At 41.9% G+C, this 27,495-nt stretch overlaps 2 protein-coding genes across 2 annotated transcripts in view; one reads left to right on the top strand and one right to left on the bottom strand.

Moving 5' to 3' along the window:
• Positions 1-21,778, bottom strand: part of LOC100587725 (glutamate dehydrogenase 1, mitochondrial) — a 42,325-nt gene extending 20,547 nt beyond the window's left edge. Inside the window, exons 1-4 of the mRNA XM_003281951.4 lie at positions 21,044-21,778; positions 5,417-5,497; positions 4,809-4,864; positions 3,432-3,495 (exon numbers count right to left, since the gene is read on the bottom strand). Of these exons, the coding sequence (XP_003281999.2) occupies positions 3,432-3,495; positions 4,809-4,864; positions 5,417-5,497; positions 21,044-21,488 (646 nt within the window). The 5' untranslated portion in view covers positions 21,489-21,778. The remainder of the gene's footprint in view (positions 1-3,431; positions 3,496-4,808; positions 4,865-5,416; positions 5,498-21,043) is intronic.
• Positions 21,779-21,888: 110 nt separating this feature from the next.
• The window catches only part of LOC100587392 (shieldin complex subunit 2), an 83,244-nt gene continuing 77,637 nt past the window's right edge, over positions 21,889-27,495 (top strand). The window contains exon 1 of the mRNA XM_030799163.1: positions 21,889-21,948. The gene's annotated coding sequence lies outside the window, so the exon portion shown is untranslated. The remainder of the gene's footprint in view (positions 21,949-27,495) is intronic.

Below are 27,495 nucleotides of genomic sequence, written 5' to 3'. Positions count from 1 at the left end.
GTCTCGATCTCCTGACCTCAGGTGATCCACCCGCCTCAGCCTCCCAAAGTGCTGGGATTACAGGCATAAGCCACCATGCCCGGCCTAACAGGTAAATTCTTATATAGAGAACAGGTATGAGGCAGAAGTTAATCTTTTTTAAAAAAGCAACTTTTCGGCCGGGCACGGTGGCTCACGCTTGTAATCCCAGCACTTTGGGAGGCCGAGGCGGGCGGATCACGAGGTCAGGAGATAGAGACCACGGTGAAACCCCGTCTCTACTAAAAGTACAAAAAATTAGCGGGGCGTGATGGTGGGCATCTGTCGTCCAAGCTACTCGGAGAGGCTGAGGCAGGAGAATGGCGTGAACCCGGGAGGCGGAGCTTGCCGTGAGCTGAGATTGCGCCACTGCACTCCAGCCTGGGCCACAGAGCGAGACTCCGTCTCAAAAAAAAAAAGCAACTTTTCTAATAGCATGTGACTATACAGTAGGAGATGAAAGGGTAATTTTGGTACACAGAGATACAAGGGGATGAGAAAGGTGGAGACATCAGGGTCCTGCAGAACTTTACATAGGTGATATTTACACTCACACAAGAGAATGAACATTGACCTTTCAAAAGCTTTTCCAAAAGCAGAAGAGGAAGGAACACTCCTCAACTCATTCCATGAGGCTAGAATTGTCCTGATACAAAGATTAGACAAAGACGTCATAAGAAAACTATAGACCAATGTCACTTACAATAGCATTAAAAGGAATAAAATATTTAGTTGCAAGACTTCTGCGTAAGACTTCTAGACTTCTACAGTGAGAACTACAAAACATCATTGAAAGAAATCAAGAGACCTAAATAAATGGAAAGGCATCTCATATTCAGCATTGGAAGGCTTAATATGGTTAAGATGGCAATACTGGTCAGGTGCAGTGGCTCATGCCTATAATCCCAGAATTTGGGGAAGCTGAGGTGGGAAGATTGCTTGAGCTCAGGAGTTTGAGACCAGTCTGGGATACGTGACGAGACCTTCTCTCTACAGAATATTAAAAAATTAGCTAGGCACAGTTGCGCACCCCTGTGGTTCTAGCTACTTGGGAGGGTGGGGTGAGAGGATTGCTTGAGCCCAGGAGGTCAAGGTTGCAGTGACTGCTGCCTGGTACTCCAGCCTGGGTGAAAGGGCAAAACCTTTTTGGGGAAGGTGGGGAATATGGCAATACTCCACAAATTAGTGTACAGATTCAATGCAATTCCTATCAAAATCCCAGCCTCTTTTTTTCTTTTGTTTTGCAGAAATTTACAAGCTGATGCTAAACACACATGTGACAGGATCAGGGTTCAGGCTCAGGTCTGAGCCTCAATCTGACACTGTCTGTGGAATGGGAAGTCAGGAAATAACAGATAAATAACATCAAATTTGAAGGTTTGCCGAGGAGTGAGAGAAAAAACTCCCTTTGCCTACCTCCTAGGCTTCAAAGATGTCTGGGCCAAGATGTCAATTTAGCTGCATCCTGGGTCAATGAGGCTTTTGCACATTAAGCAAATAAATCAAATTACTAGAGTTTAAGCTGTGTTTTCTTTCAGTATTCCAATGAATCACTTTTTGACCTTTGGAATTATTAGGTACTTGTCAAGACTGATAAAATTAAGCTGGAGATATTGCAGATATGGGCGATAAATATGACTGAATAAAGTCTGAAACCATTTAAGACTATAAAATGTGTTTGAGATTTAGGCGAAGAGGAAAGACCTTTTAAAAATTATGAAGGGTATTAACAGGCTGAACATGACTTCAATTCACCGTATCTCAGAATCAGTAGGCACTCCTATAAAAGTGAGTGAGATAGTTAACTCATGTTAACAGGCTCCGTGTAATGATGCACAAGTTCACAGTATTGCTGGGTATGTGGCACGTCAAAGGCCCAAATGCCTTTTATTATGAAAGATAGGCCAAATCTAGTCAAGTTTTAGAGTTACCTAGACTTAGTTTATATTTCTATATTAGGTTATTTCATGACATTTATTTCATGACTTTTTTTTCTTAAAAATGAATCTGAATAGCTTTATTTCTTTTCTCTTTCTTCTTGAGATGTGGTCTCGTTTTGTCACTCAGGCCAGAGTGTGGCAGGCCAGAATGTAGTGGCAAAATCACAGCTCACTGCAGCCTCAACCTCCCAGGCTTAAGGGATCATCCCATCTTAGTAGTTGGGACCACAGGCATGCACCATCACGCTTGGATGTCTTCATTTTTTGTAGAAATGGGGTCTTGCTATATTGCCCAGGGTGGTCTTGAACTTCCAGGCTCAAGTGATCCTCCCACCTCAGCCTCCAAAAATGCTGGGATTACAAGCCCCAGCCACCATGCCCAGCCTTTATAGTTTAATTTCATAGGAACTTGTGGGGGAAATGCTAAGAAAGGAAAGTAGAGAAAAATACACTTTATTTCCTATTTAAGTAGACCTTATTTTGTTTAACTATACTGATATTGATAGGGCAAGTATTCTATTAAGTAACAATTAACATTCTTTTTTTTTTTTTGAGACGGAGTCTTGCTCTGTCGCCCAGGCTGGGGTGTAGTGGCGTGATCTTGGCTCACTGCAAGCTCCACCTCCCGGGTTCATGCCATTCTCCTGCCTCAGCCTCCCGAGTAGCTGGGACTACAGGCGCCCGCGACCACGCCCGGCTAATTTTTTGTGTTTTTAGTAGAGATGGGGTTCCTACTAAACCCCATTAGCCAGAATGGTCTCGATCTCCTGACCTCATGATCCGCCTGCCTCGGCCTCTCAAAGTGCTGGGATTACAGGCGTGAGCCACCATGCCTGGCAGTAACTATTAACATTCTATTAATTATACTGATAGGGCAACCATTCTATTAAGTAATTATGTATATTCTATTCTAACAAATTAGTAGCCTTCTACATAAAAAAATATATAGGTTTAAACTGCTTGAAAATTAAAGGGTACATGACAAATACTTACATATCATAGAAAGAATATTCGGATTGCGCACAAAGAACATATAAACACAGATAATAGTAAGATACAAAAACATCAAGCAAACGAAGACTAGTATCTTCAGAAATGTTGTATGTCTGGCAAAAGCTCCTATAACAAATAGTAGGAGGCTGGGCACAGTGGCTCATGTCTGTAATACCAGCACTTTGGGGGTCCGAGATGGGTAGATCACCTGATGTCAGGAGTTCAAGCCCAGCCTGACCAACACGGCAAGACCCCATCTCTAGTAAAAATACAAAAATCAGCTGGGTGTGGTGACACATGCCTGTAATCTCAGCTACTTGGGAGGCTGAAACAAGAGAATTGCTTGAACCCAGGAGGCGGACGAGATCACACCACTGCACTCTAGTCTGGGCAACAGAGTGAGACTCCAACTCAAAAAAAAAAAAAAATTTTTTTTAGATGTTCCCACTTTATACCAAAAACTATTGTAGCTACACATACCAATAAAGCCCTTCTTTGCTAGCTCCATGGTGAACCTCCTTGTGATCTTTTCCAATTCATTATCCTGTAAAATAAGAAAACAACAACAAAAAAAGAAAAAATTGATATAAAAATCGCTTGAGATTATAGCTAGTATCTTATTTTCTATTTATAGTACATTTTCATATGTCTTCTCATGTAATCCTTAGAACAACTCATAAAGTAGGCATTGCCATTTTAAAGGTGAGAAAATAAGGGATCAAAAGAGTAGGTTATAAAAACAAGATAGTAGAACTAGGGCTCAAATTCCCATCCTATTAATTCCCCACTGAAAAACATACTAAATCTTAATTAAGATTAAATATAATTAAATTCCATTTAAATGGTGAATTTTAAAGAGAATAAAAATCATCCATTTATGTTTGTATATAGACAATTTAGTATTATGTAAAGCATGGTGACAATCAGTTTGAATTAACTTGGAACTGACTGGATAAAAAGTAAGGTTTTTATTGTCTTAGTTAATAATTTGTTACTAGAATGAGATCCTGACATAAAAACTTCAGATCACAGTAATACTTTTTTCTTTTTGAAACAGAGTCTTGCTCTGTTACCCAGGCTGGAGTGCAGCGGTGAAATCTCGGCCAATCTCTGCCTCCTGGGTTCAAGCAATTCTCATGCCTGAGCCTCCCAAGTAGCTGGGATTACAGGTGTGCACCACTACGCCTGGCTAATCAGATCACAGTATTTCTTAAATATGGGTATAAGTGTCTAACAATATGAAGATATTAATTACCTTTTAACTAAGTAAGAAAATAATAAAACAAAAAGCAAAAAAGTAAAACAAAAGACTCATAAAAACAAAACCAAACAAAACAGAAAATGATAAAGGATATAGATATTAAGTAGGTGATCTTTGTATGGCAAAACATTCTATGAGTTAATTCTTTACATTTTTCTATTCCATTTGAAAAGCAATGGGGACTACTGATCTCACTGATATGGGGGATACAGAGAAGCCTAGCAATTTCAAGTCCTTCATAAATGCACTGTGTGCACAAATGTCACTTTGAGGCCGGGTGCGGTGGCTCATGCTGCAATCCTAGCACTCTGGGAGGCCAAGGCAGGTGGATCACCTGAGGTCAGGAGTTCAAGAACAGCCTGGCCAACATGGTGAAATCCCCTCTCTACTAAAAATACAAAAATTAGTCGGGCATGGTGGCGTGCACCTGTAATCCCAGTTACTGGATCAAGGAGAATTGCTTGAACCCGGGAGGCGGACGTTGCAGTGAGCCGAGATCATGCCATTGTATTCCGGCCTCGACAACAGAGCAAGATTCTGTCTCAAAAAAACAAAAACAACAACAATAAAAAAAAAAGTATCACTTTCATACTTACGGTATAGTTCTTGGGATTGATCTTAACACCAGCTTTAGCACCTCCAAAAGGCACATCTGAAAGAGAAGGCTGATGGTTGCTATTCCATACAAATGTTAAAAAAGTAAAATGACAGAAAGCACCACACAATATTAGAGAAACATGTGATGCTTTAAGCTTCAATTTCTGAAAATTCAAGAAATAAACCTACCATCATTTTCTAAACTGTACTTTAAACAGCATTTTATTGAACAAAAATTGTTCAATAAAATTGGCTAGCCAAGTTCTAATATATATTTAATCAGTGCTCTTTACCACTTCTAAAAGATAATAGTTTATTTACTATCCTTCTACTATAATTTGGTCTTATTTACAGAATGTGTTGAGGAATTGAAAACAAAGATCTAGACTTAAAATCCAATTATCTCCTATTTTAAAAAATCCCCCATGTAAAAATAAAGGCTGTATCCTAATTTAGACTAATTGAAAAATGATGCAGGTCTTAAAGAGTACAACTTAAAAAAAATCAGTTTTGATAAGGCATATTTCTATAGCATCTTAACAGTAACATGTGTGTAAACATATTTCCCCAGAGTTCTCATTAGTCAGCAAGAAAAGCGATCACTTACCAACCACTGCACACTTGTATGTCATCAGAGAAGCCAAAGCTTTTACTTCATCTACACTCACATCAGTGCTGTAACGGATACCTGGTGGTGTTTTTAAAAAAAATGTGTTGGGGTGGGTGAGAAAGAAGGGGTAATATTTAGAACAAACTTAAGCTTCAAAAAAGCAAGCTACAAATTGAAAATATCCACTTTTTACATTTTACACCCAAGCTATGTCCAAAAACACTTGAAGCAGCTCGTACGTCAGAACACCATGAAAAATGAATATAAAACGTTTAAAAAAGCTGCTAACAGTAACTATGATTTCACAAGACAAAAATCACCCTGCAATGAATTTCTGTACACTTTCCAGAAGGCTTTTTAATGTTCCTTTTACCTTTGGTTTGGGTGACCTGGTTGCAGGCAGTTCAAGAATTCAGCTTGCTTTTTTTGCGGCGGGGGTAGGGGTGGGAAACAGGGTCTTGCTCTGTTGCTCAGGCTGAGTGTAGTAGCACAGACATGGCTTACTGTAGCTTCAACCTCCTGGGCTCAGGTAATCCTCCCACCTCAGCCTCCTGAGTAGCTGGGATCACAAGTGCATGCCACCATGCCCAGCTAATGTTTGAATTTCTTGTAGAGACAGGATTTCACCATGTTGCCCAGGCTGGTCTCAAACTCCTGCGCTCAAGTGATCCTCCCACCTTGGCTTCCCAAAGTGCTGGGATTACAGGCATGAGCCATTGTGCCTGACAAGAATTCTGCTTTCTGATAATTCACAAACATGGGCAATGAATAGTCACCAGGTTCAAAATACCGTATGTCTAAACAGAGGTTTTGGCTTCAAATGGGTATACTGAAAGAGATCCTTACCTGTTATTCTCCTCACCCACTGCCAACCTCTTTCAATCTGAAGATGAGAAAGCCATCTTCCCTTCCTGAGGTTGAGTGATTCCCTTCACCACTTCTGCAAGGAGGGCAGGTAGCCAAGCAGACAGGTACTAGTGCCCCTGTATCTAGTAGCCATTAGGTGTTGGTATAGGGTATACAGAAAGTGGGGATGCCCACCGCTTTGGCTTTGGGGATCTTGGTCAATTACTCTTCGAAGTTTCGGAGTGCTAAGCCACCTTTCTTTCTCTATAATCCATTGCTTCTCAATCCCAAGGAGGAAAGTGTGAGCGGGGTTGATGTTTGACTGCACAGTGCTTGGGGCACTGGGTGTTTGTGTGAAGGATACCCACAAGAAGCTGCAGCATTTTTTCTACCTTCCCACTCCCAACAGATTCAGCCCCCTTGAGAGGCTGGGTACGATTTCCACTGGGAGTCACAGGTAAGTAATGGGAGCCCCAGGGACAGCTCTTTTAAAGAATTCTGAGAATAAAAGTTTTGCAGACAGAAAATATACAATATCTCATGGACTGGCAGTTTGAGAGAACTTCCCTAGTCAATTTTAAAAGCTAGCTTTTTTATATGTTTCTGAAAACATCAACCTTAATATTGATAATGTTTTAAGATAATTTATTTATTGTACACATGATCATAAAGAGCATATTCTAAGCCAAACATACTTATTTGGTCTACTGTAAAAACAAATTATATTTAGAGGAGTATGTGCTTAGAACTGTATCTTGTATATAACTGATTCTCAAATTGTGAAATAAATGTATTCATTATTAAACTTTCAGAATGCAAAATTACAGGTAATTTTTCTAGCACACAGCAGATATCTGTATGGCTCACTCCCCCATTTCATTCAGGTCTCTGTTAAAAACTTCATTCTGAGCGGCTCTCCCTGACTACTGTATTTAAAAGAGCACATCTTTCTCACTCCCACTTTCCTGCCTCTCCTACCTTACTTGTTTCTTCAAATCGTTTATTATTACTGACTTTGCATTATACATGTGTTTATTATCTGGCTTCCCTACCTGGCAAGTTAGCACCATGAGGGCAGACTTTGTTTTGTTCACTGCTTTAATTCCCGGTTCCTAACATAGAAAATGGCATATATTAGGCACTCAAATACATACTGAATAAATATATGAATATTCTGACTCTTAAAATTTAAAAAAGGAAAGCTATGGCCACAAAAAATTTTGACATACATGTTAAGTTTTAAATAACTTACCATAAGCCTCCATACATATCATGAAAGGACTCAGAGTATACAAAATTGGGGATGGGGGGTGACAGGGAGATGATGGTCAAAGGGTACAAAGCCTCAATTAGACAGGAGGAATAAGTTTCTTTGAGATAGATTGCACAGCATGGTGAATACAGTAAATAATAATAGATTATACATTTGGCCCAACATGGTAGTTCACGCTTGTAATCCCAACACTGGAAGGCTGAGGTCGGAGGATCACTTGAGCTCAGGAGCTTGAAACCAGCCTGGCCAACATAGTGAGACCTCATTTCTACAACAACAAAAAGTACTGCACATTTCAAAATCACTGAGTAAATTTCAGATGTTCTCACCAGAAAAAATGATAATTATTTGCAATTGTTTCCTGTGGTGAACAGGTTAATCAGCTTGACTTAATTATGCAATGTTGTATTCATAAAATTACTTTGTACCTCATAAATATATATCTACAATTAATCAATTTACAATTTAAAAAATAAAAAATTTAAAAAGAATTTCCAGTCAGATAAGGCCCACAGAAAAAGAAAAAAAAACTGTAAATAATATTAAGATGAATCATTTGTATCTTAAAAAAAAAAAAAAAAAGTTGGGCATGGGGGCATGTGCGTGTAGTCCCAGATGCTCAGGAGGCTGGGGCAGGAGAATCGCTTGAGCCCAGGAGTTGCAGGCTGCAATGAGCTACACTCAGGTCACTGCACTGCATCCCAGCAACAGAGCCAGACCTTTTCTCAAAAAAAAAAAAAAAAAAAAACAAACAAAAAAAAATTGTTTAAACACTAAAATGTGCTTTTCAAATTATTCAAAATAGCTTCCAAGTAATACCACATATTATTTAATGATAACTACACTAAGCCGGGGAAATGGTCAGGTGCTGTGCCCAGGCGACCCAGTCTGCACCATCTCCTTGCATGGAGGGGTGCTAAAGCCGCTCTCCTAGGATGGGTGTCATAACTGAGAGGAACATCGCACATGGGGAATCTGGCATGGTGTCCTGCAAGTGGTCAACAGGCAAATCTCAACTATTACCACTGCTATAACAAGTATTACAAAGTAACAGCATGTAACAAAGCAATTAAAAAGTCTAAACTGACAGGAGTTTGAACAAATGACTTAAAAAACCTTGGTTTCATTACTTCTACATAAATTCACGGGAAGTGGTAAAACAATGTTTTAATTAAGAACTAGTATTTCTTCTCCCACACATAAATCACTTTTTCCATTGCTCTTTTAGAGCCTGTGGAATTCATCACTACATTATTTTTAATTTTCCTTGCTTTCTTAAGTGGAGGAAAAGTTACTTTCTTTCAACTTAGAAACTTAAAAATTTTAACGTGCATTTAGTGGGGAGCTAAAAACTGCTGGAACCAATGATATTCATAAATCAAACAGAAGCATTCAAATGGCAAGCCTAATATTCTAGAAATAGATGTTATTAAAAATTAGAAACCAGACCCCTCCTTCCACACAACAGTGTAAACAAAAATGTCCATTTTATCATAAGTCATGGAATGATATGAGTCAGAAACTGTGTGTGTAGAACAAAAGACATGTTCCGCTGGATGGAACCCAGGAATTCTTGTTTGTAAAGTTAAATTCTCTTTCCCAGCTACACCCATTTCGAGAGCTCAACTGCTAAACAGTGAAGAGAAGCAGTTTCACAAATTACCTCTCACAGCACAGGCATTTTCTGTAGGCTATGAACGAATAAAAGCACAGGAGGAGCTATAAAGAAAGTACCAGCTTAGTGGAAGAAGCCCCAGAGCCAACAGAGCAGGGACAGGGAGGGGATAGAAATGAATGCAAGTGATATTGCCTGGGCTAAAGAAGAAACATTTTCATTTTAAATTTCTAGTTAACCAGTGATACACACATGTTTTTAATTCTAGAAATTGGCAAATATCGAGTACTGGGCTACCTAAACTGTTAATCTGAAAAACAAAAAATTTTAAAGTGCACCCATTAATAAAATACTCTGCAGCAATACTTGAGACAAAACAATCTCCAATAAGACACGATGTACCCACACACAGAAAATGCCAGTTACTCTTCCTTCTCTGGGTTTGGAAACCAAAGATAACTATCAAAAATATACGGTCACCTGAAAATAAGTCTTAACTACATTCTAAGGGACACTAAGAGATTTAAGTAGGGGCCGGATGTGGTGGCTCACGCCTATAATCCCAGCACTTTGGGAGGCCGAACAGGGCAGATCACTTGAGGTCAGGAGTTCGAGACCAGCTTGGCCAATATGGTGAAACCCCATCTTTACTGAAAATACAAAAATTAGCTGGGCATGGTGGCACACTCCCGTAGTCCCAGCTACTCACAAGGCTAAGATGGAGGTTACAGAGAGCTGAGATTGTACCACTGCATTCCAGCCTGGGCAACAGTTTGAGACTCTGTCTCAAAAACATAAAAAAAAAAAAAAAAAAAGTAAGAATATGACTGCAAAAAGGAAGGTACTCTACTTAACTCAATGGATTGGGAAAAATTAGCACGACTGGAGAATGTGAAGGACAAAATGATGTGACATATGCCTCAAAGTTCTGAAAGGCAGGGAAAGCCTAGCACTTTTGAATGCCTACTCTCATTCAAATATACTCAATTTGAAGTTGTTCAAAAAAGTCAAATAATAGGTAAATACATATACATACAAGAAAATCAGGAAATCTTAAAATATTTAAGCCAAAATTAAGCAAGAAGGATCTTATGTGGTCTGAATATTGTCACTTTTTATAAAACCAAGCCTTTCCTCCTTCAGCAGAGAAGGCTGAAGGTGAACAGGACCAACAGAGATCAAACAGGGGCACAGAACAGAAACTAGAAGGAGGAAGGAAGAGATGTTTTATTCTAGAAATGGAGGAAAGTAAATTATATTTTTTGTATCCCAAGTCTTAGAGGGTTAGGCATGGTGGCTCATGCCCATAGTCCTAGCACATTGGGAGGCTGAGGCAGAAGAATTTGAGCTCAGGTGTTTAAGACCAGCCTGGACAACATAGTGAAATCCCATCTCTACACACACACACACACACACACACACACACACACACACACACCACACATCTTAAAACTCTGTTAGACTCCACTGATGCATTACTAGTGTTTGGGATCAACTGGGTCTTTGGTCAACTGTGCTAGTAGGAATGAAGGTAAATACTTTTAACAAAGACCAGGAGTCCATGGCTGGCTAAGCCAGACAGTGAATGGGCTTGGTACACAGGTGTCAGCCACAGAACTGATGCCATTAGAACATGGCCTAAAAATCAAGGCCACCCTGCTGACAAAGTAATCTGTGCATCCAGCTCACCAGAGGAAACTAAAGACACACCACCCATGACGTTTATTATTTATCAATCTCAGTAAAGCTGGAGGAAGGGCTAGGGATAGAATGACGTATGTACTACAATGGGAACTTTTAAATCATTCCTTCTATTCTGAACAGAAACCGACTAAACAGTTATTTTATGTTAACTGGTATCCAGATGTTTCCAAAGAATATTAGTGAAATGCAGACATCTGCAACTATATACAGTACAAAGCACTGATCTGATTTTTAACTTAATTACCACAGATATTCCTTAGTATGCTCAAGTCTAACGAGCAGTGCATGCTAAGTTTCTCTAGGAGAAATAAAAATCAAAAGCAAAAACTAGCTTAAGTTGCTATAGTGATGAAGAAAACAAACCAGCTCATTACTTTAAAAAAGATTCGGTGAAAACCACAATTGACTAAGCTTGAATTTTTTTTCCTTTTCCTAGCCGACTCAAAAGCAAACACACAAAAGCCTCCAGCTAGAGTCAGTTTTTTATAATTAGTTATTAACAAAACATTTATGAAAATTCAAGTGGTTTTAAAATTACTTGAACCTGTTTCTCTTAATAGGGTTTGATTTATTCATCAGAAATCTAATTTCCAGCTGTACTTTCTCACTTTTCAGGAACTATTTATTCAATAACCAAGAGTTCTACCAGAAGCACAGAACCCCCAGAAAAGCAAAAAGGCCTCAGAACAACTCTTAATATTTATAAGTTAACAGTCTTGCCACTTATTCATCAGATCGTATTTTTTTCACTTAATATTAATGTACCTTCTAAACCACAATAATGTAGCGTAACTTAAAATGAGGAGAGGAAGGTTAGAAGCAGGGAGGAACTCTCAAGTAATGACCTCCTGAAATACTATGTCTCAGATAAAAATTCAGACATTCAGCATGGGGAAGGAGCACTGCATATAGGAGCTAAGAAAAAGTATACACTTTAGGCTGGGCGTGGTGGCTCATGCCTGTAATCCCAGAACTTTGGGAGGCTGAGGTGGGCGGATCATTTGAGGTAGGAGTTCGAGACCAGCCTTGCCAACATGGTGAAACCCTGTCTGTACTAAACACACAACACAACTAGCTGGGCGTGGTGGTGCACACCTGTAATCCCAGCTACTGGGGAGGCTGAGGCAGGAGAATCGCTTAAACCTAGGAGATGGAGGTTGCAATGAGCAGAGATTGCACCACTGCACTTCAGCCTGGGCGACAGAGAGTGAGACTCCGTCTCAAAACAAACAAACAAACAAACAGAAAAATTATACTTTAATTGCTTTAGCAGCATCAATGTACTGTTTTGTATAAAGTAGGCAAACACCATCTTAGATTTTTAATCCACTGTCTAAATCTTTTATTTTAACCTGAATAAATTTTAAAGAGGTAACTAAGCTTTCTGGGAAGCAAATGTTTAGCTGATATTAGAAAAATATAACCTATTGACAGATCACAGGAAAAAAGGAAAAATACTTTTTCATTAAAAATTTAAAATTATAATACTTATGTATGTATTTCTATCAAAATTTAAATACAAAAAGAAAGCCGAAGACTCCCTTGACTCCCACTTGTGACCCCAGTCTTCTCCTTAGGGGTGACTATTCTTAGCAATGTAAGTGTATATCCTTCCAAATCATGTTCTCTGCAATTATATATGCACATATCCATAAAACATACAGCTTTGTTTTGTGTTAACTTACAGCCTGATGGACGGAAGATTACACATTAAAAGGGGGATTTTGTTAATTTTTCTTGGTAGATTCTCTTATTCTGATCTTGATTAACAGTAACTTAGCTGCACTTTCACACCAAACAGGTCTTGGAATCGGAAATGATGCTAGTTAAAATGGTGACTATAAAGTTGGATTTAGTAAAAGATAACAGTAACTTGTTATTAAAAAGTTTCAGAGGGATAAAGGCTTGAAACCTCAGCTATCCAGTTTCATATAAATTATTTACAAGTCTACGTGATAATTTGAGATGGGTCTTAAGAGAGGCAGAGGAATCCCAGGGAGAGGGAAGCGAGGCATGGACAGGCAGAGGGACTGCACTATGCAAGGGCATGATGGAGAGAAGTACGTGCCTGGATTTCCAATTTCCCTGAGGATAATTTTACGCCAGATCTTCTTTATTTTAAAAATCCAATCCTTTTTCTTAATAACCCCATCTGTCCCTGATACCACCATTTTTTTCTACCAGTCTCTCAGGCTAGAAATTTTGTGGTTATCTTTGCCTCTTCTCTCCTTCATCCTGTAAATCCTACCTGTTGGGAATACATTACTGTCCTTTCTTCAAAATGTTTTATCTGTCTTTTCTTTTTCATTCTCTGCTATTAACTATAACTTCATTCTCAGTTCCACTGCTGCCTAGCTTTCTGTGCCCTGCTAGGTTCATCATTATCCATCCAACAAACATAAAAGGAAAAAACTGGCCGGGCGCGGTGGCTCACACCTGTAATCCCAGCACTTTGGGAGGCCGAGGCGGGCGGATCATGAGGTCAGGAGATCGAGACCATCCTGGCTAACATGGTGAAACCCCGTCTCCACTAAAAATACAAAAAAAAAAAAAAAAAAAAAAAAAAAAAAATTAGCTGGCGTGGCGGTGGGCGCCTGTAGTCCCAGCTAGCTACTCGGGAGGCTGAGGCAGGAGAATGGCATCAACCCAGGAGGTGGAGCTTGCAGTGAGCCAGATCACGCCACTGCACTCCAGCCTGGGAGACAGTGAGACTCCGTCTCAAAAAAAAAAAAAAAAAGAAAAAATTGTTTTTACTCGCACATTTCTGACAACAAATGTGTGGGTTTTCCACACTAAGCAGTTCTCCAGTTCTCTGCAGATACAAACTGGGTGTCCTGCAATTCAGTTCTGACACCGACTACCAGGGTTAGCACAGACCCCACAGCTCAAGGGCTCAGTCTCACAAGACTGTTCCCTATTTCAGATGCCAGTTCCAAGTCCTGGGTGCCCAGGGCACCCACACTTCTGTCCAACTTGGCTACCAATCAGGGGGTTCCCATGGCCCCCTCCTCAGGTTCAATAATTTGTTATAAAGGCTCACAGGACTCAGGGAAACGTTACTTATGTAAAGGATACAAATCAACAGCTACATGAAGAGGTACACAGGGCCATGTCTGGAATGTCCCCATTGCAGGAGCTTCTGTCCCCCTGGAATTTGGAGTGTACCACCTTACCCATACATGGATGCATTCACCAACCTGGAAGTTCTCTGAACTCTCCCCATACTCCACCCATCAGTTAGGGTTTGTACAGAGGTTCCATTACGAGGGCATGACTGATTGCTGATTAAACTCAATCTTCAGCCCCTTTCCAATCTCCAGAGGTCAGAGGGTGGGGCTGAAAGTCCCAAATTTCTAATTATGGCTTGGTCTTTTTGGTGACTAGCCCCCACCTTGAAGCTACCCAGAAGCCCATCAAGAGTGTCCTAGTTAGAACAAAAGATGCTCCTATCACTCAGCAATTTGCAAAGGATTCAGGAGCTCTGTGTTGGGAACCAGGCAAAGAGACCAAATATATTTACTGTCACAAGTCCTTATTTCTCATTATTTACAAATGTAGTTTGTCTTCATGACCCCCTTACACACAGTTCCACTTCCTGCCTTGGGTGAAGCCATCCCCTCTTTATCTGAAATGGCCTTATCCAACTCCTATCCAGCCTTCTCTGTTCCCACATCAAGACTGTCTGTCTGCCGGGCACAGTGGCTCACGCCTGTAATCCCAGCACTTTGGGAGGCCGAGGGTGGATCACATGGGGTCGGGAGTTCGAGACCAGCCTGACCAACATGGCAAAACCCTGTCTCTACTAAATATACAAAAATTAGCCAGGCGAGGTGGTACATGCCTGTAATCCCAGCTACTTGGTAGGCTGAGGCAGGAAAATTGCTTGAACCTGGTAAGCAGAGGTTGTAGTGAGCCAAGATCGCGCCACTGTATGCCAGCCTGGGCAACAAGAGCGAAACTCTGTCTCAAAAAAAACAAAAAAAACAAATAAACAAACAAGACTGTCTGTCCTTGGTATCCTTGAACTCCTACTGCAATAACACATGATTTAGTTTTTTTTTTTTTGTCGTTTATTGACTAGTTCTAGGAAAGGAAAATGTAGAAACAGAATACTGAGCTAATAGCAAAACAAAAAAGACATAGGGTACAAATGAGATTTGAATCTGCTCTACTTGGGAGAAATCAATGAAAAAAATATTCCAAGAAATAAAAAAATTCAACTTTGTTTTTTGAAAAGAACCCTCTGCATAAAGTTCAGAGATTTTGCCTGCAGGAACAAAAAACACATAATAAAAAAATTGATTTACTTAGAATATAGACTATAGTTCATAATAAAAGCAGTCCTTATTTGGTAAACCTCCAGTACGAGTACATGACCCTTGGTTATTTCTTTGCTCTTTCTCTCTTGGCAAAAAAGAAAAAAAAAAATTCATGCAAAATACTACTAAGGCCCAATATGTACAAAATATTTTTTTAAAGTCCTATGTTGATATATTTATGATAATGACAAATGATAAAAGAAGTCATACTACTGACAACCTTTGTAATTTTCACTTATCATCTTTCACATTTTCCTCTAGCCTAGAAGCAAATCAGAAGAATTATGTCTGATAGACTTTCTCCAAGAATAATAATCAAGAGAAATAGCAATTCATGATAAACAAAGCATTTTCTTAGTTTTTAATGAAGAAAACTAAGAAAGTAATTTCAAAATTATTCAACAGAAAATCTTTAAAGATAAATGGAGTACACACTGGTAGAGAAATGAGTTGTTCTGGCTAACACGTTAATCTCTTAAACACCAAAGTCTTCAAACCTCTTTTGATGGAAAACTGTTTAAAATGTTATTTCAGGTCTTCAGAGTTGGGTGTAGGGGAAAAAGGTTATTTCATTTCCTTAGCAATTAGAATAAATGGACCTCTAGACATATCATCTACGCTGAGTTTTATATGCAAAGTTGTTTGAATATGTATTTTTCTAGGAAGAAGGTAGGTCTTCTAATAGCTTTTAACAGAAATTTCAAAGGTATCTACGATCCGAAGTATTACGAAGCATTGTGTCAATGGCATGAGGTGGTTCTCAATCAGTGCTTACAATTAAAAGCCTAAGATACAATTTGTAACTTTCTGCATAAATAAATCCCAGACAACAATGATTAAGGTGGGTGCTGGAATCAGATGCCCAGAATCTGAACCTCAACTCCACTACGTACTAGCTGTGTCACCCTGCCAAAAGACACTTCACTCCTCAACCTTAGTAGCCACATTTGGAAATCAGGGACAACAGTGTTTTGCATGAGGCATACAAGTAATGATGCATGAAAAGTTCTTACATGCATTGTTGCTATGAGGGATAAAACTGATGATGCATGAAAAGTTCTTAATAAAATGCCTGGCACACATAGAGCTGAATAAATGTTAGCCTTTGCTAATATCTGACCTCGGTAAAGGCAATTGACCTCAGTAAAGGCAGAATGTGTATGGCTGCAGAATCTTCCAGGTATAGTTGCCTTTTTGTAAAGATAATCGGAAGGTCTTGAGCAGCTCCTTCTCCTAGTTTGTCGTCTTGTCTTTAATAAAGCCTTTCCTGTCTTTATCAGTAGTATTTCACATATTAACAATTCCAACTTGATAGTGAACACTTGAATCTGTATTAATTTCTGCCTCTGGAAAGGGGAAAATATTGATTCATTTGGATAACTAGTCAGTTTTAGACAGCGGCATTAGATTTAAGATTGTTCATGGTTATACTGGGGGAAGGACTTGAGGTAGAGCAGCTCCACTTTTCATTTTGTAACTTTCATTACTATTTGATAATGTGAATCATGCATGTGTATTTTATGGGTTTGCTGAGTACAAAATTTATGGGCTATTTATGAATCAATGTGCTCTAAAGTGATATTAGAGATTTTTCTCTTTACTACTTACATTGTAAAAGCCTAATTATCGGGTAAAATAAATAGAAAAGAAGAACAGTCACACGGCAGAGACTAGTGTCTAGGATTTTTTAAACATCTACAGGTTAATATTTTAGTTTTTAATGGTTACAGGCAGAACCCTTAGTATTTTTAACATAAGTAGATAAAAACTGATTTTCCTAAGCAATCTGAATTATTAACAGCGGTAAAACTAATTTCTTCCCACTATATGCCAAAAGTTCAGGCTTAATTTTTATTTCTTGTACTTAAACACTACAAGTTGTATTGAACTTTAATATATACTGGTGCTTAGGCTCCAATTTTTGATGCCCTAATTCTTACAAAGTATACTTTGGATAATGAGTGAGCAGTTGTTTGTCTTCCTGCACATGGGGCTTTACTGCCAAAAGCAAACTTGCTAAATGGATTCATACATGCAAGTGACAGAAAGACTGAAATCTGATGTATAGATCACTACCATTACCAAGGGTCTTCATTTTCTAGTATACTTTGGGAGAAAAGACGCATTTGGCTTCCATGAAATAAAAAGGCGTAAGGGCAACACAGTTCCGTATTTAAATAAGATGTATTAAAAACAACAACCTCGGGGCTAAGTGCTTTTAAAAGACACACAAATTACCTATCCTCCAACGGTACTTTCAGAAAAGTCCTAAATTAAATTCACCTACAAAGGTTATATTTTATCTGCGGCAGCAGATGCAGACACACAGCCACTTGAAAATATTAGAAACTGTGAGTTTATTGAAAGTTACCTAAGTTTTGATGGTTGTCAACTGAACATAGCAAAATAAGTCAGAAACATTTTTTCCCCCAGTGAAGGCAGAGAAATATCTCATTTTAAATCAGTATCAGTGCTTTCTATAGTCTTCCCTTAAGCGCTAAACAATGACATCCCAGAGGCTGAGGGCGTCTTTAACACTGCATCGACTCCGGTCTTCTCTTGCATTATGTCATCAAGATTCCACTGTTTCCTTCTGGCATTTTGACTTTTAAAAACTAGTTACTGGGTTAATATAGGGTACACTTTTTTGGGTTCTAATATTTGTAATTAAAAGACTTAGGGTCAATGTATGAGAGAACTCCATCTACGGTCCATCAACTATATGTAAATTATGATAATTTTAGAAAATTTTATGATAGTAGCATCAGTGATAGGGAATTTTAATAGTTTTAATATCAAGACAACTGGGGGGGCAGACTGGAAGAGAAAGTTAATTGACTCCTACCATCAATAAATTGCTATTATCAATCTCTACTTTCCCTCCAAACTGACTTTAAAACGACAAACTTCCTTCTAAAAAGGTAGACTGGTCTCAGGCAGAACCATAGCAAATGAAATACAGATAATTTACTCAGAGAAAGTTAATAGAACAATCTTTGATAATATTTCCAAACGCACCAGAACTTTTGAACCAGTCTTCTCAAATCGGTCGCATATTCTCACAACATGCCCCTTTGCTGGAAATATTTTTAAGGCCTCACTTAAACTTCCCTTCAGATCCTACAGCATACCCTTTCAAATCCTTAACACAGACAAATCTAACGGCCTCAGGTACATGTAGTAACTGGGAAAAGAGAAGCACAAAAACTGTGTGTATTATTAAATATTTACTTGGAAAAAGTACACATCAGCCACCAAGTCTTATAACCATCTGTTTCCCTTAGAGATTATTGCTAGATTGTTGCTTTGCTTCAACCTCAAGAATTTTAATTTAGAAAACTCAGGGATAAGGTTGCTCTTGAGGGAAAATGAGATATAGAAAGCTGAAGGTTGGAAAAAGGGTGGAGAGAGGCAGATGAGGTTTTCTTTTTTTTTTTTGGGAAAGAACCAATGGGAGAGAAGACAGGTTAGTGGGGAGAGGGAAGAAGAATGCGCTAAAATATGTTTAAGAGGGAAAGACAGAATTTCATAGGGATTATCCAAAGCATTTAAAAAAATCTCAATCACCTAATATATTCTGTGTTTCTAAGACTAGAGCGGGACCACAAAGGTTAACGATGTCTTAGACATTAAAAAAGCTTTAAGAAGACCTGTCCCTCTTAGAATGCACATTCTCTGCAAACAAGGGTGATAAATGGGTAGATAGATCTGGGGATGTCTTGAACACAAAGCACGGAAGGCTACAGTACCCAAATTTTGCTGATCATCTGTTGAGTATACTGTTTATTAAGCACACTAAAATATTTAAGGGCTTTCATAGCTATATAATCTTCCCCAATCCAGAAAGCCTTTCAAATTCCTGAAGATAATAAATTTATCACTTCGTAGAGGCCAATTTTCTTTGATGTTCTATCAATGCTTGCAACAGTTTATTAGTAACAATTCAGTTTCTCCATGTTTATATGCTGGGGGTTAATAGCATGCTTTTTTGTAAACGGGATAAATGGAACAGAAAATTGTATCTTACACTCTACTACAAGCAAGTGCTACAGTAACAGTGCTTTGGTATGGCGGACCCAATTTGTTGCTAGGTTCAATATTTTGGCATTAAAACTGCTGTGGCAACAAGAGAAAGAGGACTGACAAACTGGTAAACGAGTTGCTTCGGTGAGTTTGTGGAGCTGCGACTTATAAAAACAGGAGAGAGCTGGGCATCTGAAGAATCGAAGAAAAAGGATTTCAGAGACCAAATCAGATCCTGCAGAAAACCACATACAACGATTTATCTGTACACCTTTTAAAGGACTGGCAAATGCTGCCAGCAAGATAGTAAAAATATAAACTTGATGTCCGTTTTAAGAAAACGATGCAACTCAATATCTGCTAAACATTGCCTGAACTTCCTCCAACATCCTTATTTGCCTTTCTTTGGAGTCTGAACTTGTTTTCCTGGTTTGGAGAATAAAGGAGTGGTAGGAAGAAGGAAGGCAATGTAGGAGACTGACGGTGTGTACATTTTATACAATTTTGAAGCTAGAAAGGAAATCAGAGGTCAAAGTGGCTCAAACACTGGTTTTGGCAGAGGAAACCAGAGCTAGAGGGTAATTAAGCTCCAAAGTTAAGTCCTAGAAGTGGGTGGGGTCAACGCAAATTTAGTAAATCTTTAAAAGCAACCTTTGTCCCCCCTGCTGGGAACACCAGCACCGCTCAAGTTTTTTCCGGTACAGAGAGGATTTCTAAAAATCCTTAGAAGTCAGCGGGCATAATTGAAAGAGCACAGAACCAGGTTTACTAAGACATGGGTCTAGCCCAACATCCTCTGTGCTTCTCAGCCAATCCATCTCCAACAAGACGCCTCGCCTCCCCGGGCTCTTTATTCCATATAATTTTTCTTTTTTACAGTAGACAAAAGTGGTTTGTCCTTTCCATTTTAGGTTACTAAAGAGGTATGGTGCAATGCATTGAGGGGATAAAAGCTCTTATTTGCTCGAAGAAAGCAATCTGACTACAGAGGCCAAATCTACAGACATTAAATGATTTAAACTACAGGATAACCCGGTGACTACCAAACATCTAACCCCTTTCTTCACGTACTATACCTTTCCTGAAGCTCAAATCCAGGGCTAGCCAGGACCAGTACACACCCCCAGAGCTATTTCATTCCACTGGCTGGCTGGCCATCCGCAGCCTACAACATGTAAATTTACTGTCAGGACGCCAGGTGTTTATTTGTCAGAGATATTACATTGCTTGTGATTTTTTGTGTTTTTCCTTTTTTTTTGGTATAAAACAGAACTTGTCAGAACGGGAAAATAACTTAATTGAAGCGATTAACGCGTGATTAGTAAATTCCTTTGGTTAATAAAACTGTCTGGATTTCAAACTTAGAAGCCAAGTCATTTTCCATGTTCGGATATCATCTGTCACTGTTGGGACAAATACCAGAAAACAATTTGAAGTTTGCATTTAGGGGAGAGTCACAAAAGCCCAAGAACACTGACGAGGCATTATCACACGGGCAGGTCATTCCCTTTCCTAGAAGTGCATTTTGGCAGGACCTGCCGTGTGTGACAGACACTGGGACCAAAAGGAGACCGGTGCAGCGTCTACTCTGCCTGCAAGATCAACATATACAGAGGCCCGGGGTGACGGCGCGGGGGAGGGGGCAGGCCAACCGCATGATTTAAGGCGGAAAAATCACCATCCACAAAGCCGGCCACATCCGAGGCGGGGTGACCTGGGCGGGGACCCGGCCCGCTCCAGCTGGGCTGGGCTGGGCTGAGCAGCGGCCCCGCACGGGCAGAAGGCCGGAGGGGAGGGCCGCAGGGGAGGCAGGGAGGGCGGGACGGGGCCCGGCCGACGCTCACCTCCCTTGCAGGGCGTGCGGTGCTGGCTGTGCTGGGCCCGGTAGCCTTCGATGACCTCCCAGGAGCCGTCGTCGCGCCGGATGGGGAAGGAGAGACTCAGCACATGGTTGCACGGCTTGATGATCCGCAGGATGCCGCGCACCCGGTTCCGCTTCTGCTCCTCGCTCTCCCGGGTCCTCAGGTCCTCCACCAGCTTGTCCTCCACGATGCTGGCGCCGCGATCGAAGAAGCCCTCCACCATCTTGAAGAAGTTGGGGTCGTCCTCGCGGTCGGCCACCGCCTCGCTGTAGTGGCGCCAGGCGGCCAATGCGAGCCCCGGCTGCGGGGCGGCGGCGGGCTGTCCCCGGGCCCGGCCCAGCAAAGCGGCCGAGTCGGCGGACGCCGAGCCCAGGGCAGCGGGCCCGGCCCGGGACAGCAGCAGCGCTTCGCCCAGGTAGCGGTACATGGCGACAAGCGGAGGGGAGGTGCGTGATGGTCGCGGAACAGGCGCGCTTTCTCAGACTCTCCGCGACTAGGGAGGAAGGGTCCGGCGCGGGGTGCCCTTTTAAGCCGCCGCTTCCTGCCTACCCGGCTGTCCCCTCCCCTCTGGCGCTCGCCACCTAACGGGGAGGATGGACTTCGGCGGCAGGGCGCCGCCCAGGGCGCCGGGCCTCCGCCTCCGCCTCCGCCTCCGCCTCCGCCGCGGCCTCGCCGGGCCTCGCTGGCGGCGGCGCGTGCCGGCGGGGCGTCGGGGGCGCGCAGGCGCGGGAGGGCTCGGCGCGCATGCTCGCGCGCCAGTGGGGAAAGGGAGGCGAGGGGAGGGGAAAGGAAGGGAGAGGGGAAGGGCGGGGCGGGGCGCGGCGGGGCGGGCCCACGGGTGGCCGGATCTGCCCGGAGGCCGCACCCGCCTCCGGCGGGGTTCTCAGGTATGTGCGCCGCTGGGGTCCCCCAGGGGGGTGGGGGGTAGCCCAGGGAGGTCGGGGTCGGGGGCTGGCCTCTGTGGGGCGCTCAGAGGCCGAGTCCCCGGGAGCGCGACGCGGGTGAGCCTTGGCGGTCTGGTCGGGGACCGGGTCGTGTGAGTCACGGGCGCCCCTCCTTTCCGCCCGCGCGCCCTCGGAACGGGCGGCCCACCCTGGCCTGTCCTCTGGCGGCCTCAGGCCGGGGCCGGGCGTGCGGGTGCTGACACGTGGGCAGGAAAGCGAGGCAGAGCCGCCGCCGCGGAAGGCCGGGCTGAGGGCTCGGCGTCACCAGCCAGGGCTGCAGAGAGCGGCGTGGCACCCGGAGTTGGATTATGCTTGGCTGGCGTGAGCTGGAAAGGAGTCACTCACCCACAAGCTCTCACCACGCGAGTTTTTATTGTCCCGTTCAACTGCGCTGCAGTTTGGAGATCTCACAAAGGTTTATCTACTCTTGGTTAAGGGTTCCTTTCATGTTGTGAGTAAACATGAAAAATGTAGGATCTTATCCTTTTAAGCCATCATGCAAGAAACATGTGAGGTCTCTTAAAAGTTAACTGTGCTGGCCGGGCATGGTGGCTCACGCTTGTAATCCTAGCACTTTGGGAGACCGAGGTGGGTGGATCACTTGAGGTCAGGAGTTCAAGACCAGCCTGGCCAACATGCAGAAACCCCGTCTCTGCAAAAATACAAAAATTAGCCGGGCATGATGGCGGGCGGGTGCTTGTAATCCCAGCTACTTGGGAGGCTGAGACAGGAGACTCGCTTGAACTCGGGAGGCGGAGGTTGTAGTGAGCCGAGATCGCGCCACTGCACTCCAGCCTGGGTGACAGAGCAAGATTCCATCTCAAAAAAAAAAAAAAAATTTGTGCTGGCTGGGCGCGGTGGCTCACACCTGTAATCCCAGCACTTTGGGAGGCCGAGGCAGGTGGATCACCTGAGGTCAGGAGTTCAAGACCAGCCTGGCCAACATGGTGAAACCCTGTCTCTACAAAAATACAAAAATTAGCCGGGCATAATGGCGAGTGCCTGTAATCCCAGCTCCTTGGGAGGCTGAGGCAGGAGAATCGCTTGAACCCAGGAGTGAGCCGAGATGGCGCCACTGCACTCTAGCTTGGGTGACAACAGCAAGATTCCATCTCAAAAAAAAGAAAAAATTAACTGTGCTTATAAATGGGAGCTAAATTAGGAAAAAAATAAAAAGTAGAAAAAGAATGAAAATGAAAATTTAAAAAATATATTAACAAATTAACTGCACTAAGGTAGGATTCTTTTTTTTTTTTTTCGAGATGGAGTCTTGCTCTGTCGCCCAGGCTGGAGAGGAGTGGCACAATCTTGGCTCGCTGCAACCTCCACTTCCCGGGTTCAAGTGATTCTCCTGCTTCAGCCTCCCGAGTAGCTGGGATTACAGGTGCCCGCCACCACGCGCGGCTAATTTTTGTACTTTTAGTAGAGATGAGGTTTCACCATGTTGGCCGGGCTGGTCTTGAACTCCTGACCTTGTGATCTGCCTGCCTCCGCCTCCCAGTGTTGGGATTATAGGTGTGAGCCACCACACCCAGCCACTAAGGTAGGATTCTGATCTCACCTGTATGTTACTTATTATGCCTCTCTTTATCTTCATTTTAAAATAGAGGTCAGGTTTTTTGTTTTCTTTATATATAAAGAATGGCACATTCAGTTATTCATCATTCAAGATGCCTTGCCATTCAGCTCTGTTTAATGCTGTGGACCACCGTCTAGAAAAGAAAATCTTTATCCTATCTTGAGCATTTTGCTTTTGAAACTTTTAGATCAATTGTAATTTCACTATGGTGTTAGAGGATAAGAAAGGAAGTGTAAGGTAAAAATTGGGGCACATCTATAATGCTGTTAAAAACAGACATAACTGAAAAATACACCAGAGAAGCAAAAAGTACCTTCTCCTTGACCATTCTAGAGGTGTTGCAGAAGAAACAGACTTTAGGTGAAGCATATATGTGAGTATAATTATGTTGCGCTTGCTTCTTAGTGAAAGACATGTCAGTGAAGGACTAGGCACAAGGTAGAGACAGTGATAATGTTGAGTCAGCTCAGGAAATTGGACCTGAAGTAAGAAGATAGAGATTCCTTAGGATGCCTTGACCCTCAAGTAGCAATATCCAAATAAAAATGGCTTAAAGGAAAGCCATAAACCAAGATAACATTATCTAACAAGAAGTCTGAAGGCAGGGCTTTTCCATTGTCAGTCCAAGGGCTCAGTGATACCATCAGATACCTACTCTGCTCTTCTCTCTGTTACACATTCAGCAAGTTTGTGATGTCTTTCCTAAGGGTTGTAAGATGGCTTCAGCAGTTCCAGGGGTCACATGTAGCCATAACTAAGTTCTATGGAGAAACAGCAGTTTCCTCCTGTGCATATCCCGGTATTAGTGAAGAAACCTTTTCCAGAGGCCTGCCAGCTACCTTCAACTCTCTTAGACCCTAGTAGCTAGGGTTGGGTTGGTTACATGCCACGCCCTGGCTGTAAGGGAGGCTACAAGGAAGACTTACTGGCACTTTTGGCCTCTGAAGTATAGGCAGACTGTGCCAGCCAGGAAGAAAGGTAGAAAAGGAATAATTGGTTTTGTTTGTTTGTTTATTTGTTTGTTTTGAGACAGAGTCCTGCTCTTGTTTCCCAGGCTGGAGTGCAATGGTGGGATCTCGGCTCACTGGAACCTCCGCCTCCTGGGTTCAAGCGATTCTCCTGCCTCAGCCTCCCCGGTAGCTGGGATTACAGGCACCTGCCACCATGGCTGACTAATTTTTTGTATTTTTAGTAGAGACGGGGTTTCACCATGTTGGCCAGGCTGGTCTTGAACTCCTGACCTCAGGTGATCCACCTGCCTCAGCTTCCCAAAGTGTTGGGATTATAGGCATGAGCCACTGTTCCCGGCCAGAAGGAATAATTGTTAGAAACTCACAGTGTCTGCCATATTTGCCACAGAAAATAACTGACTTGCTCTCTGCTGTCTTACTGTGATAATATATTTTTTTAACACAATTTACAAGAGGGGGAACATTCTTAAATATGAAACTAGGAATTATGATATTTGCAGTTTCATATTGTATACAGTAAAGAGTCTTCAAATTCTAGTTCTCCTTGAGATCTTATACAATAACAGTTTTAAAATTATGCCTTCTGTTTTTTGAACAGCTTTTTACTATTGACAGCTTTTAAGGAAGTAGTTTTCACATTGTCGTATTTACTCTTACTAGACAGGAAGAGAGAACAGAAATCCATCCTCAACTTCTGGGGATAATCTGAGGATTATAATGAAATATCAGGTGCTCAAATGATTTCAACAGACTTTCAGATGAAGTTGCCATTAGCAACTTGTTATCATCAATGTAACACATAGGCAAGTGGATTAAAATAAGAGGGCTAAACTGGCCTTTATGTTGAAATTAGAAGTTTCGTTGTCCTACAGGCAGAAATGACAGTTTCATTGGATTCTCTATGTTATAGTAATATATCATCAGAAGGATAGCTTGGGATGAGACTATTTTGAAGATACATGGGGGTGGATTTTCAAAGTGCCCTTTACATAGTTACTCTCCTCCACAGTTTCCCCAATAAATGTGGAATCCTTGTGATTGCATTCTTGGAGGGCCATCGAAAACCAGTGAAGCACAGAGAGACTATTTTTTTTCTATAGATATTAATCTAGAGCAATAATTGGCAAAAAAAAAAAAAAAAAAAAAAAAAAGAGATTTAAAATGTAGGATAAAGACCAGGTGCAGTGGCTCATGCCTGTATTCCCAGCACTTTGGGAGGCTGAGGCAGGTGGAGCACCGGAGGTCAGAAGTTCAAGACTAGTCTGGCCAACATGGTGAAACCCCATCTCTACTAAACGTACAAAATCTTAGCTGGGCATGGTAGTGCGCCCTTGTAATCTCAGCTGCGGCGGAGGCTGAGACGGGAGAATTGCTTGAACCTGGGAGGCAGAGGTTGCAGTGAGCCGAGATCTTGCCACTGCCCTCCAGCCTGGGCAACAAGAGGGAAACTCCATCTCAAAAAAAAAAAGAAAAGAAAAAAGAAAAAAAATAATATGGTGCTGTGCTATGGGATAACGGGGAATACCTACTTTATATAGGGTGTTCAGAGAAGGCCTTTAAAAGAAGAAACATTTAAACTGAAATTAAAGGCTGAGTTGAAGCAACCTATTAAAGAGCTATGGGAAAGGCATCCTAAGTGAAGGAAATGGCGTATGGAAAAACTGTGATACAGAAAAGACCTTGATATGTTTTAGGAATGGACAGAAATCCAGTGTGACTGTGGTTGTCCTAGTGGAGAATGTTGTGATTTTGGACAGGTGGATAAGCATCAGATCATATAGGCAAGTGCTTTACATTTTACCTTTTGTGCAGTGGAAAACCGAAATGGAAGTATAGTAGGCATAAATTTTGTAGACTACATACTTAAATATACAAAGGTGTAATTTTCTTTCGTTTGTTGTTTTTTTTTTAGAGATGACTTTTTTTTTTTTTTTTTTTTGAGGCAGTCTCACTCTGTCACCAGCCTGGAGTGCAGTGGCGCAATCTCGGCTCACTGCAACCTCTGCCTCCTGGTTTCAAGCAGTTCTTGTGCCTCAACCTCCCAAGTAGCTGGAATTGCAGGTACACGTCATCATACCTGGCTAATTTTTGTTTCTTGCTTTTTTGAGACGGAGTTTCACTCTTGTTATCCAGGAGTGCAATGGCGTGATCTCGGCTCACTGCAACCTTCGCCTCCCAGGTTCAAGTGATTGTCCTGCCTCAGCCTCCCGAGTAGCTGGGATTACAGGCATGCGTCACCACGCCAGGCCAATTTTGTGTTTTTAGTAGAGGCGAGGTTTCTCCGTGTTGGTCAGGCTGGTCTCGAACTCCGGACCTCAGGTGATCTGCCCGCCTTGGCCTCCCAAAGTGCTAGGATTACAGGCGTGAGCCACTGCGTTCAGCCTAATTTTTGTATTTTTTAGTGGAGACGGGATTTTGCTATGCTGGCCAGGCTGGTCTCGAACCCCTAACCTTAAGTGATCCACCGCCCCTTGGCCTCCCAAAGTGCTGGGATTACAGGCTTGAGCCACCGTGCCTGGCCTAGAGATGAGATCTTGCTATGTTGCCCAGGCTGGTCTCCAACTCCTGGGCTCAAGTGACCCTCCCACCCCGGCCTTTTAAAGTACTGGGATTACAGGTGCGAGCCATTGTGCTTGGCCAAATTCATTTCTAAATAACTAAAATTTCCTTAGCTTTGTTTCTACTAGGTAATAGAGAACAATCCTGCTAAACAATCTTGCCGCTTTAGGATAAAAAGTCGGTAGCTTCTGGTTTAACTAAATTAATTACATGTTAATCTAAACCCTTGATAAATACTTGGTCCTTTGGATAAATACTCAGTTTCCTCACAGAGCCCACCCCTTCCCTTTTTTTCCAATGGTAGATGGTATTGGTAGAGAAATCTTGTAATTTTTCCTGGCATTAAGGGAGAGTCGTCTTATCTTTGTGCTGTCCTCTGTC

The sequence above is a fragment of the Nomascus leucogenys genome, chromosome 18 (genome assembly GCF_006542625.1).
Source record: "Nomascus leucogenys isolate Asia chromosome 18, Asia_NLE_v1, whole genome shotgun sequence".
Taxonomy (NCBI): Eukaryota; Metazoa; Chordata; class Mammalia; order Primates; family Hylobatidae; genus Nomascus; species Nomascus leucogenys.
This window is presented reverse-complemented; position numbering and strand designations above follow the sequence as displayed.